The sequence below is a fragment of the Euwallacea fornicatus genome, chromosome 6, assembly GCF_040115645.1.
Source record: "Euwallacea fornicatus isolate EFF26 chromosome 6, ASM4011564v1, whole genome shotgun sequence".
NCBI classification, from domain to species: Eukaryota; Metazoa; Arthropoda; class Insecta; order Coleoptera; family Curculionidae; genus Euwallacea; species Euwallacea fornicatus.
Genome location: NC_089546.1, coordinates 1,895,001 through 1,908,533, shown reverse-complemented (window position 1 = coordinate 1,908,533; position 13,533 = coordinate 1,895,001). Strand labels below are relative to the sequence as shown.

Below are 13,533 nucleotides of genomic sequence, written 5' to 3'. Positions count from 1 at the left end.
TGCCTGAAGTTTGTCGACGGCTCTCTCTGCCATTTTGTTGTGCACCACAAGGGCTGTGTCATCGACGTATGGTAGTATGTAAGCTCTGTGGTCTGTATGTATTTTGTCATCTAAATTTTGATGGTATATATCATGACAGTATACATTATATAGGAATGGTGAAAGCCGGGATCCCTGGGGAGGTCCTTGTGAGGGAAAAGGGGAAAGACAAAGTATCGTCGATTCGTATTTCTAGTTGTCGGTTTTCCAGCAGGTTTATGATGTCAAAAAGTAAAAAGTTTGGTATTTGAAGCTGATACAGCTTGTAAAATAGTCCCCTGTGCCAGAGATCATAATTTATTTACGCAAGATAATTAAAAAACCAAAAATGCACATTTTTCAACAAAAATCGATGCTTAAAATAATTCTTCTAAACAACATTTTCAATTAACTTTTCGCGGTATCTCTAACACGAAGCTAAATATTAGAAAAGTTGTAGGCGACGCCCTGATATATTGCTTATGCTAAATACCGTAAAATATGCAGTTTATGAAGTTCTACAGTGTGATAACTTTAACTGGAATAAACTCGGTGTAGATACACGGAATTTTATTTTTAGTAAAATTACTTAAGCTAGTTAATTTTTATTTTGCCTGATCCACTTTTTGGTAGTATTCTGACGTCAACCCCTTAGCTAGGGTGACAGTTACTCTTAAGAGTTTAAATGGAAAAGAGGTTTAAATGATACATAATTTTAAAGATCTTTTCAACCTGGCTTTACCTAACATATTGCTTTAGATCATAGAGAAAAATAATACTAAAAATAAATTGTTTTCATACTTGTATGTTATTTATTTACTTGCAAGGTGTTTTACGAACTATTTCTGAAATACCACAATAATCTGAGTATTCCTTTAATAAAAAATTTACTTCATTTCATTTAATACAGAAAAGAAGTACTTCACGTAAGTTATGAAATCGCGAATAAGGTTTTACTTGGCTGAATTTCATAAAATCGAAATTTTAAGAATGATTGGAAACGGTGACAGGGTCCAAACACAAAATGAGATTATTCAATTATTTTGACAAAAGTATCCTGATTTGTCATCCATTAATCAAGGGATTGTAAGTAAAATAGGAAAAAAACGTAGAGATCATGTTCGTGTGAGAAATACCACAAAGAACAGACGGTAAAAAATTAAAAATAATAAAAAAATTAACACACACTTAGCATTAGAAAAAAAACTCGGTTACACAACAGCCCGGCAGGTAACTCGTGAAAATATAATTAATAATACATTCATTCGGAAAATATATTGAAAAATACAAATAATTGGCCTTATAAAATGCGAATACGTCAAGAATTGTTTGAGGATGATGGAGATTGACGAACTGAATTTTGCAAAAGGATTATGAATGTTGTTTAGCAATCTGAAATATCTATGGAATAGATTTTTTTTACTGATGAGGCAACTTTTACAATAAATGGAGATATTAATAAACAAAATTGTCGATATTGGCCTGCAGTGATGCTTTATTGAATGAGAGGTCACACGCATTACACTGCAAAAATAAATATTTGGTCGGGTATCATAGGAAATCGAATATTAGGAACAATATTTTTCAATGGAAATTTAAATGACCAACGATATTTAAAATTTATTGAAGAAGATGAAATAGTTTCTATATTATGTAATTTGTTCCCAATGAAGTGAATTCATAAATGCTGGACGAATGGATTTGGTTGCAAGATAGAGCACCACCATATTTTGTTCGGAATGTCGGCTTATATCTAGATGAAATTTTTCCAAATCGATGGATAGAAAGAAGAGGCTCAATAGAATAGCCGCTGAGATATCCTTATCTCACTCTTCTCGTTTTCTTTTGGTTGGGGATCCCTGAAATTGAAGGTTTGCAATACAAAACTACACGATATCGACGATCTCACAGAACGTATAAGACAAAAAAATTAGGCGAATCACTGCAAATACTTTAGAAACTTGAAAAATTCGTTTTAGCATCAGTGAGGGCTGTACCAAGAAGATAACGGTGAATATTTCGAACAGTTGCGAAGTTAAAGGAAATTATAATTTGATTGTTTAAAATGTTGCATATTTTTATTATTATTTTCCTTTATGATGACAAGTAATATGTGAGGTAAAGTCACGTTTAAAATATCTTTAAAATGAGGTATCACTTAAACCCCTTTTCCATTTAAACTCTGAAGGGCAACTGTCACCTTCCCTAAAGGATTGATATTGGTAGCATCAGAATGTTATCAAAAAATGTGTGGGGTGAAATAAAAATTGACATGTTTAAGCAATTTTGCCAAAAATCAAATGCTATGTAGATATCGAATTTATACCAGTTATACGAGTACCAAAAGCTATTTCTGTACTTGTAAAAATTAAAGAAATACAAGTATGTACTGGTCTTAAATGCGATACATTGTGGATTGCACACTAGTGTAAAATGTAAGGTGTTAAAGTAAAAGTCTCAAAAAATCTTGAGACTATTTTAAAGTATGAAATATGAACATTGAGGTCTTGCCAATACTGCAAGATATTTGAAGATCAGCGATGTTGCAGGATACGCATGTCACGGTCAATATTGGGTCACCTTCGCTGTAATGCGGTTAAATCGTTTATAACTTCATGCACCTACTTGTTAATAATTGAAAATCTCGTTCTGCATTTTCTAAATGAATCTGAAAATACAAGATGAAATTGCAATTTTATGAGAGTTATAGCCTACCAAGGTTTTGTGGTCAGTTTTTCGCCGCTGACCTTTAATATTGAATCCATTAGTTTCTGGATTTCAATTTTAGTCTCTGTGCAAATTTGCTTAGAGTTTGAATATCGAATATAAAATTGCAAATTTATGAATTTTGCGGCATATGTTGTTCATTAGCTGTCTTAAGAACCATTTTGAACCAGTGTTTTAATGTAGATTTATAATTATTGAACTGAGGCTTTAAGGATGTTCATTTTTCCAAAATTTAAATCATTTTTTAATCGTTTTAAAAGTAAATTAAATGTTCCGATTAGCTTGAAAACACGACATGAAATTGCAGGGTTAGTCAGATTTGGATCAGTGGTCTTTCAATTTGAGACCTGAGGGCAGTCACATGCCTTGAGGGTCTTTGTGAGGAATCTTTAACTATCAAAATTAAATGAATTAGCTATAAAACTTCTAAATAAAAGCTTGATGTTCCACTGATTGTAGATAGAGATTATGACTGCATATGCGTGTTTAAGGTCAGTTCTGACGAATGGTTTTAATCATATATCTAGTTAATTCTTATTGTTCGTAAAATTGCAATCTCTTCATGAAGGTTAAATGATGGTCTGTTTGGATCTCGAACATCCAACATAAATTTGTTTTCAATTCAATTTGTCTTAGCGATTTCTGAAAGCGTGTATGAAACATCTCCATGTACTGTTTAAGTATTTTATAATAATTATAAAACTATCTATCATATTACACAAGGTTATTTAATGAAAACTTAACCTGCCCTCAGGCTTGAAAAACGAGGACTTTTTGGAAAATTCACAAAATATGTCTAAACAGTTTTTGAGAGAGATTAACTTTTATATAAAATCCATCCCCCAAACTTAACTCCTATGCACGTCTCGGCAACTCACTCAAAAATTTTAAATGAAACGAGGGGTCATATGACACAAAGCCTTTCAAAGCTATATTTTTCAGATTTAAAAAAGATTCAAAATCTATCGATTAGTTTTTGAGAAAAACATCTATAAATATCGTAAAAATTACAATATAAACTCAGCTAAGCAAGAATTAATCAAATATGAATCGGAATTGAATGAATCATGCGGCTAATAGAACAACGGGAGGGAACTTGTGTGCCTTAGGGTAGGAGGTAGGGGATCACAAAACCATGTCCACTTTGCTTTCTCGAGTGAGCACGAAATACAGCCTCATGTTGCGCACAACATTATTATAAAATTTCTTACACGTGAAGGCGTGAAACCACTGGAAAGACTTCAAAGACTTAAGGCACAGTTCAGTGAGATTTGTGTAAACAAAATCGAAGTATATGAATGGCCTACGAAATTTTTGCAAATACGTGAAACACTTGAGAACGAGCTCCATGCTTGTCTCCCTCGGACCAGTGTGTCTTTTGAGATTTCGAATGATGTTTGCACATTGATTTTTTCCATGAACGTTAACGCAGCCTATTACTGTCAGCTACTGCTGAGACGGAGCATGCATATTGCCAGAAAAGACGAGAATTTTCCACACAATTTTCCTTACATAACCAACCTGACTAGAGAAAAGTTGGAAAACATTTATATTTACGGGACAACACTGGAACATCCTCTCTGCAGTTCACATTTATCCCCATGTGATTATTGCGCGTTTGACCCGTAGAAAGAGACACTGGGAGGAGAAGGATTCGATAACGATACAGCTGTGGAGGGCTTCGTGTGCAATTAATTGAAAGCACGCCCCGCTTCTTTCTACGATAACAGCATTAAGAAATTTATAATATGATGACAAAATTTATTCTTACATCAGGACATTATGTGGAATAATAACCTGTACCTTTCACTTTTGTACCTTGTTTCAAAACATAAAAAAAAATTAGTCCGGTTCATATTTTGTACACCCTCGTAGTATGTAAACAATGAAAAAAATTAGCTTTTTGAAAGAAATTTTTTTCTTCATTTTGTCGTCTGCTCCCAAACGGTCTTTGGTTATTTTTATTTATTTTTTCTTTTATTTTTTCCATTTTCAATTTTTTTAATCAAAAACTCTATGTGAGCACAAAATCGAAAACAAACCAATTTCCTATTAACAAGTGTGAGTTTGTATTTCATTTAATATATAGTTTGTATTGTGGATCTTTCGGTATGTATCGAATTAGGTCGCGTGTACATGTCTAGGATTTTTGGGAAGAACATAATGTTTAAATAAAAAATCGGAGATATAACATGAATATCTTCTACAGATTAGACTAACAGCCAAAATTGATAATGGGAGCGTATACGGGTTGAATAAAGATGATGGAATGAGCCTAAGTCTTTAAGTTCGTTATTTGTGACAGTTTTAGCAAGATCAAAGGCGTAACAACGTACGTTAATGATTTCAATACGTTCCGTATAGCTATTAACAGTTTTCGAGATTTCAATTTTAATTTTCTGGTGTTTAGGTCACAAGTTAGTAGCTTTTCACGTTCTAATTCTTTACCCCCCCTTCTTATACTAGCATTTTTCATTTCAATCTAAAAGCATAACACTTTTGAGACATCAACTCAAATCAAGGTCAAGATACAATATGACCTTGATTTAATTTGATGCAAAGATCCACACTAAAAACTATAGTTTCGAAGAACCTTGACTTTGAGATGTCACATGATCCCTCGTCCCATAAACAAATTATTAAGAGGATTGCAGCAAGACGCATAAGGGCGAAGTTTGGGAATTAAATTTTATATAAAATTTCACCCCTCTGAAAAACTGTTTTGCCATATTTTGGGAATTTTCCGAAAAGCCCTTATTTCCTCAAATATTCGATGGATGATCCTGTATATAGCATCAGTAATTTTATCAATTTAAACCTTGCCTATATATAAGGTGTCCAGAAAAGTTATGTTATACATACTAGGGGTTATAGATCACCCTATAATAATGCAAGAGCCCCATACTAGCGACTTTCGTTATCAAATTATTCGCTCTCAAAGCAAGAAATAAAAAAGTGTTTTTGCTGTTACTTTCAACTATCATGGTAACGATGAAAGTTGGACGATTTAAATAACTAAAAGTCATGCTCACTTTTATAAGTAAACAAATGTTTCATGTCTTCCTCATACAAGGTAAGTCAAAACTTTCTATTTAAACCCATTAATTTTTTTGAGTTAATTGACGAAATCAATACTACTATTTTTCCTATACTAAACACTATACTATTCCTTATACTAAATATTTTTTCACAAAAAATGCCTACCTTGCTTCAATCTATAACTTCTACCGTTTTTGAAAAAGTTATATTTTATTATCAACATGACTTATCATCGACGTGACGATTCCAGACACCCTGTATATACTTTATATACGTATTTGAATGCTATGAAATGTTTGAAAGCGAAATTTCCGTAATTTAATGATATAGTAAAGTAAATTGTCAATAAAACTGTGTTATAGCTGCAAATAGGAGCAAAAGTGAATATATCTCATTCATTTCTTACATCATTCAGGATGGTTATTTTCAATTTTCACACAACACTCACTTTCAACCAAAGTCCCATCAAATAAGGGAGTAATTTAAAACATGTCGAAAGAACGTTTCGATACAGTGTAGAGTAATACCGGGGCATTCTCATTTTAATTGCCTATTTCATGGGATCATAGACAAGAAAATTGCCGCATAGATTGCACCGATTTTCCTCGTTAATACATTCCTCAGTTCTACCTCGTTCTACAAGTTATTGTAAGTACTGTACTTTGGAGCAATCAATTAAATGCAGATAAAGTAGACTTACACGATCTCCTTCTGGCAGACGTGGTCTCCAAGAAGCTTTGCCTCAGTTTGTATTTGTACCAGTGATAGTACCAGCCACGTCACGTATATGGTACTCTGAAAATTTTAGTTACCTCTAGTCTTCCCATCGCATTGTAAATAAGTTATTTCCCACCTTTTTAACACTAATTAAAATGACCTTATCCATGCTAAATCTCCTACATGGAACACTTTCACTATTAGAGTTTGCAAAACTACATCTTTCACTACAGAATCGATTTAAGGGCCAAAACACGACATATTTATTGCCAAGACAACGCGAAGTTTAAACTAATGTAAAACCTCCCACACTTGACTGACAAGCACTATCGGCTTCAATCCAGATAGAGCTCATGTGCGGACTCAATTAGTGAGCCACTTGGTATATTGTGACGTACATAAATTATAAAATTATGTCGTTTTAAGCCAGGATAGGACTCATCAGATTCTCGAACATCTCTACTTTCTACAAGGTGTTACATTTAAAGTGACACAAGTGATTATCTTCGAACTCAAATTTAAAACAAAAAACATTGCTAACAAACATTTTTTGTTATGAAACGGGGCGTCCAAAACACATTAACAAATTTTTACTCAAGGCCATATAAAGGAGATTTCAAGGCCAATTTAGCTTTTTTCAAAGGAAACCCAGTTTTTTTGATAAATTTGCAGAAAGTTTAAAAAATTAAGTATTTTTTGCTGTTTTTTTTTAAATTTTGTGTTTTCTAGATGCCAACCAACATTGAAACGACACATTTAAAATAACGCATGACTCAAATTACGAAAAAAGTCATTAATAAAAAATAAAAATTTACAAATTGCAAAAATTAGCTCAAAATCATGGCAAAAATGATTTTTAAACATTTATCAATCGAGCAAAAAGCTATGTTTACACTAAAATGTACTGGTAAATTTTTTTGAAGGTATTGAATTGATTTATAGACACTAAAGAAACTTAACCGAAACTAATTATTTGTTTCTCAACTAAAGTTGCTAGTTTAAAAGCGAAAAATTGGGAACTTTTCTAAAGAAAACAAAATTCAAATGGTGTTAGCTTATGCAAAAAGTGGTCAAACTGGTGCTGAAGCTAATCCAATTTATGTGTGGAGATTACCTAAAGAAAGACCACCTGGTTGTCGGATTTTTATCGAATCATCAAGAAATTTCTTAAAAGTGGCAACATTGGACTAAATAAAAAAAAAATAAAAGACAGTGAAAAAGACCAAATAGCTATTTGAGCAACTTTAGCTATTGATCCCCATGTAAATTGCTGTCGATTGACAAGAAATTCGGATATTTGATTGGCTAGTGTGCATCGTATTTTAAAATTGAACAAGTTTACCAAGAATTACATGACGATGATATTGAAAAGCGGCTGCAATTTTGTATTTCGGCAAGGCAAAAATTAGATTTCAATAAAAACTTTTTCTCGAATGTGTTTTTTCTGACGAATCCACTTTCACTAACCATGGTGAGGTAAATCGCCACAACATGGGCTATTAGTGCCTTGAAAATGCTCATTGGCTGAGGCCAGTAGAACATCAAAGACCTTGGTCAATTAATGTTTGGCGCGGCATTGTCCGTAATAATAGGACCATTTTTTTATTGAGGGCAATTTAAATGGAGGGAAGTATCGTAGTTTTCTGCTGAATGATCTACCGATTTGGTTGGAACACCTTACTCTTGACCGAAGAGTTACTTTTTGCTATCAGCATGATGGATGCCCCGCCCATTTTGTTCATATGGCACGAGACGTTTTAAATTAAATGTTTCTTGAAAAATGGATAGGAAATAATGGTCAAGTGAATTGGCCACTCAGATCAACTAGCATGACCCCGTTAAACTTTTTTTCTGGGGTCATCTTAAAGAAGAAATGTCCAGTCATGTTTTAACAAATCCAGATGATATGAAAATCCGCATCAGAATAGTTTGCGAAGCTATCACTGAACAAATGCTTGGAAATGTTTCGAGATCGTTTACCATGAGAATTGGAAAATATCTCGATGCGAAAGGTCAATTTTTTGAACATTTATTCGACTAATAGATGTTTAAAAATAATTTTTAACTATGATTTTGGGTTAATTTTTAGAATCGACGAAATTTTATTTTCCGTTACTACAGTTTTTTTTTTAATTCAAGTCATGTGTTAATTTAAATGTGTGATTTTAATTTTTATTGATTTCTGGAAAACGAGAAGTTTTAGAAAAAAAATTCAACATAAAATGCTTAATTTTTTAAGCTTTCTACAAATTTATTTTAAAAAAATGAGTGTTCCATTAAAATATAAAATTGTCTTTAAAATGTGTTTTAAATACCTTTAAGTAAAAATTTGCTTATATACATTGAACGTTCCCTTTCATAAAAACGAATGTTTATTTGAAATCTCTTTTTATTTTAAAATTAGTTTCGGAGATAATCACTTGTGTAACTTTAAATGAAACACTAGGTATAATGTTTAATACACTTCATTGCAAAATTAGCGCATAATTTTTAAAATTGAAAATATTTATAATGCGCGCTAGTGAGTTGATGTTATTTTTTTAAGACTATTAATACTTTTTAACTACAGTTTTTTTGCAAAATATTGAAAATTGATATTTAAGCAATTTTGTTTTGAAGGTAGCATATTTCATCTAACTTCGTTTAAATTGTGTTTTTAGTGCATTTTGTGAATTTAAAATGTTCTCGAAGATGGTTGCTCAAAATGTCCATGAGAAAAGAAATCTTTTGCTGGAAGAGTGGGTAGATGCTGTGGCACTTGCGGAAGTGTCCACAAGTTCAAATCATAATACGGTTTGGAGTGGCACTACGCTCTCTAGAGCACTCTCGATGTTTCGGGACACTAATAGTAATCAAAGAAATCCTAGACAAGGACGACAAAGGTTTACAACGAATAACGAAGATCGATTTTTACGACTGAAAATTTTCCAAAGTCGATTCATGATAAGCACTGCGCTGCAGCAGGAGTTTTCTCGCAGAGATCACTTTCGTATCATTCAAGATACAATGAGAGGACTATTGTCAGAAAAGAATGTTAGTGCCTGTAGGGCTGCGAGCGGTCCTCTATTGATCATGAAACTTCAGTAAATTAAAGACAGCGTCTTTAATTTACCACAGAGCACCAAGATTTGGAGATACTCTTTGCGGATGTGACTCAATTTTGTCTTTTCAGTGTAGATCGTCATAGAAAAGTGCAACGTTGTGGGAATTATAAGCTATAGAAGTAAATTTGTTATGATATGGATAGACATTAGTTTACAAGGTAGCACGGAGTTAGTTGTGCTTTAGAATGGTGGTTTAACAGGCCGCCGATCAATAACAGACGTTTTAAAACCCCATGTAGCGCCATATGACTCATATCGATGAGGAATTTTTATTGATGCACGATAATGTACGTCCACACATGAGACGAGTAGTACAAAATTATCTCGAAGACGTGGAAATTGAAAAGGTGCCTTGGCCGGCACGGAGCCCTGATCTGAACCCCATCGAACATTTATAAGTCAACATGACTCGACAAATTAGAGTCTTGTAGTTTCTCCCTAGCGATGTAAATGAGCTGTCATTGGGTATTATAAAAACATGGCATAAAGTTAGTTGGCTTTAGAAACTTACTTTCAAATATGTCAAGGTGTGTGTGGTAACTAAACGGAGCAAGAAGGGGCAATACACGCTATCAAATATCCATTTGTTCGTACAAATTAAGGAATGAAAATTATGTACATTTTTGGTACACGTGTACTCATTTAACTTGACCCTTATTAATTTTATTAAGTTAAGTTTATTGAAAATCATGGTCATAATTCGTTAGTAAATGTAAAATTTCTCCTTTAAAATCATAAAAACGAAAATGCGTAAAAATTAATAATATGCGTTAATTTTGCGTTGCAATGTATATCATATTTTTTCTCTACAAATTTGTTAATCCAATTAACACGTTTTCATAATATAACGTAACAAGGAAAGCGGGCTTAATGGCGGATACTCCAAAAGCGTATCGTGCGTGCCAGCTCTACTGCTATAATATCAAATGTAAAGATTTTGCAACGTGTGGTCGTAACTAGTTAATTAATATCGAACAACGCAGAAACCGACAAAAACGTTTTAATCGAGTTTAAGAACCTTGTCCCCATTCTTGGCAAAGCCATTTTTCGAATTACAAAATAGCGTAATTATAAACAAATCCGTTTCGATATTGGCAGAAGCTATTTTGGTTGGTAGATACTTAGAAGCGATGAAAGTTCATTTTTAAAACTGTTCAAGTATGTCTTTAGACGCACTTTTTTGTAGTTTCACGGAAAATTTACTGCGATTTGGGTCAAAATTTGTCGGTCAAGTGCGAAATTGGTTATAGTTAAACAATTTTACACGTTAAATAGGGCTCCAAACATATTGAATAATTTACATTTCGTGAATTTATCCTACTTCGGAACTTGATGGTAAAAGACAAACTTCCTCTCTAAAATCGATCAGCAAAATGCGTGTCATGAAGATGGAGTTTCTTCGGCAATACAATGATTATTGAGGGTATAATCGTGGTTTTACCCTCAATGGGCACATTAAGCACACTTGCATGCTGAATTTGGTACATTTCTTAATGTGCTCTCAAACATTATAAAAAGATGAAATTTGTATTTATGTCGAATAAAATTATGATGGTGGCACTGGAATATCAAAATTAAAGTTAAGAAATTTGTATTTGTGAAAAAAAAAATAAAAAAAAAGGAAATCCGTTGCAATAAATTATTTTTTACAAATGGATTTTAAAATACAATGAAACCAGACAATGAAATAAGATTTCAAAGACGGAGAAAACAACATTAAAAAAAATGTATTTATATGGATCTATGCATTTTTCCAAATAACAAAGATTAAAGTTCTGTATGGCAAAAATTGTCCTATTCATTTAAAAACCTTAATAATATATAGGACCTCCTCCGCTTCTCCTTGGAGCTCTAATTTTGTTTGGAAGACTCCTAATCAAATTATTGATAAATTCTTGAGGTAAAGCTGCCCAAATATTGCTTGCCATCCATTGGCCATGTCTCATAAAGTCACTCTTTTACGGGGATATCCAAATTCTGAGAGTCAGCTATCTACAAGTGAAGCATGGTAGTAATAAAAACTGCTAGACCTTGTAAGACACACCACTATGAAAGCTAAATATGGATTCGTCTCACTTTGAGCAATATCTAGAGGTAGAGTCGAAATGAGTTAGCTTTCCTGAGTTTCAATTTCAGATAATTTAATTAACAACTGTTTATCGTGACTATCAGTTACGGAAACTAAGGCAGATCTAAGTCGTTCTCAAGAGTCATTAAGAACTTAGGAAAGCCTAAGACAGGTAAAGGTGTATCGTTGTGATTTTGGTTAAACCGTTTCATGGATAATACTTATCAAAACTTTAACCTGTAGATCATTGAAGGACAAGATCAATGCAATGAATAAATTATTTGTGTTTTTGATAAGGTACACGAATTTAGCTATTGCAATGTTGTATCTATTTAATAATGTTGAAAGAGATCAATATCATCAATCTACACGACATAAAAACGACTAATGCTAAAAACTTCAAAACATTCAAGGATAGATTGAATTGTCTATTATTATGCAATGGAGCAAACTGAATTATTCCTAATTTTCAATTGAAGACCGCTATAATTCGCATTAATGGACACTTTTGTAACCAGTTAGGAAATGCGTGAAACCAACAAAACCCCACCAAATAAACCGGATTATTTAATAATTATTTGTAAATTTTAAGAATATATTGAATATGTGTAGATGTCACACATTATTTGTAGTAATTAAAGTTGGTTTCAATTTCATTAGACAAATATCATATACAAATATACAGGACCTTTTTAAAATTGTGGGAGCATCCCGGAAATCAAAATGTGTTGTCAAAACATTCTACTAGTGCTTATAAAGTGTTTACCAGAAAATCACCCTCACGGAAATACGGTTCTTCAGAATTTAATTGTGAAAATAGTATTTTTCAAATAACTTTTCCTCCAACTTATGAAAATTAATGACTTTATTTCAAAGTAATAAATTAATTTTTGACAATTTGAATGTAAATATGTCGTTTATTTTAGTATCTAGGTGATGGAGTAAAAAATATACGCAAAATTTTATTATTTTTGAAAATACATCCTACAACACAATGATGCTTTTCTGAAAAACGGTTCAGTTTACGTGCATCAATCAAAAAGACTTTTTTTTCTTAGATACGTTGGAAATCGAAAAAACAACATAACGATTAAAAAACCCAAAGCTTTAAAAGTTTAAAGATGAAAAAGCAGAGGGTAGCCTCCCCTTCCCCCCCGTGATAGGTTCTATCTTTTTGCCCGATTGGAAGAAAAATTATTTAGAAAATTCCATTTTCGTTCTCACATTTTTTTAGGAACTATATTTCCATAAGGGTAATTTTTGGAAAAGAATTTATAAAGACAAGTACAATCTTTTGACAAGACCTTTTTATTTCCGGGATTTACCCACATTTTTGGAAACACCCTGCATATATAGGTGAGATAAAAAATTTAATTAGGCTTAATGCATAAATGTATTTTATCAATTTGATTGCTAAATTTAAATAAACTGACGTCCTAAAAGTATAAATTGAAATATACAATTTGTTTAATATAAACGAAAAATTTAACGTACGAGTATTTTTAACTTTTGCAAGTTTCATAATTTGGTACATTTCGAGAATATTCGAGCATACTCCATTGCAGGTGGGGAAGTGCTTTACGGCTACGATTTCCGTTTTTTGGTTTTATTTTATTTTTAATTATCATAGTTAACATTATTTTTTTGAGATTACAGTTATAATTCAAATGTTTACTATCCGTATTTGAACAAATTTAGTATAACTCGAAAAAACGTAAACAAATGGATTTATGGCTTTTAAATCCACAAAAATGGTTTTAAATAACTACCACCAAACCAGATACATAACTTCAACCTTCTTTTAAGTGATTGCCGAATTCTTTCGAAAATTTAAAGTTTTTTTTTAATACTCTTACCGGC

General features: G+C 32.3%; 1 protein-coding gene across 1 annotated transcript in view; it reads right to left on the bottom strand.

The window, feature by feature from the left end:
* LOC136339601 (uncharacterized) overlaps positions 1-6,865 on the bottom strand; it is a 52,155-nt gene extending 45,290 nt beyond the window's left edge. The window contains exons 1-2 of the mRNA XM_066282988.1: positions 6,638-6,865; positions 6,485-6,579 (exon numbers count right to left, since the gene is read on the bottom strand). Coding sequence (XP_066139085.1) covers positions 6,485-6,579; positions 6,638-6,670 — 128 coding nt within the window. The 5' untranslated portion in view covers positions 6,671-6,865. The remainder of the gene's footprint in view (positions 1-6,484; positions 6,580-6,637) is intronic.
* Positions 6,866-13,533: the final 6,668 nt, after the last annotated feature.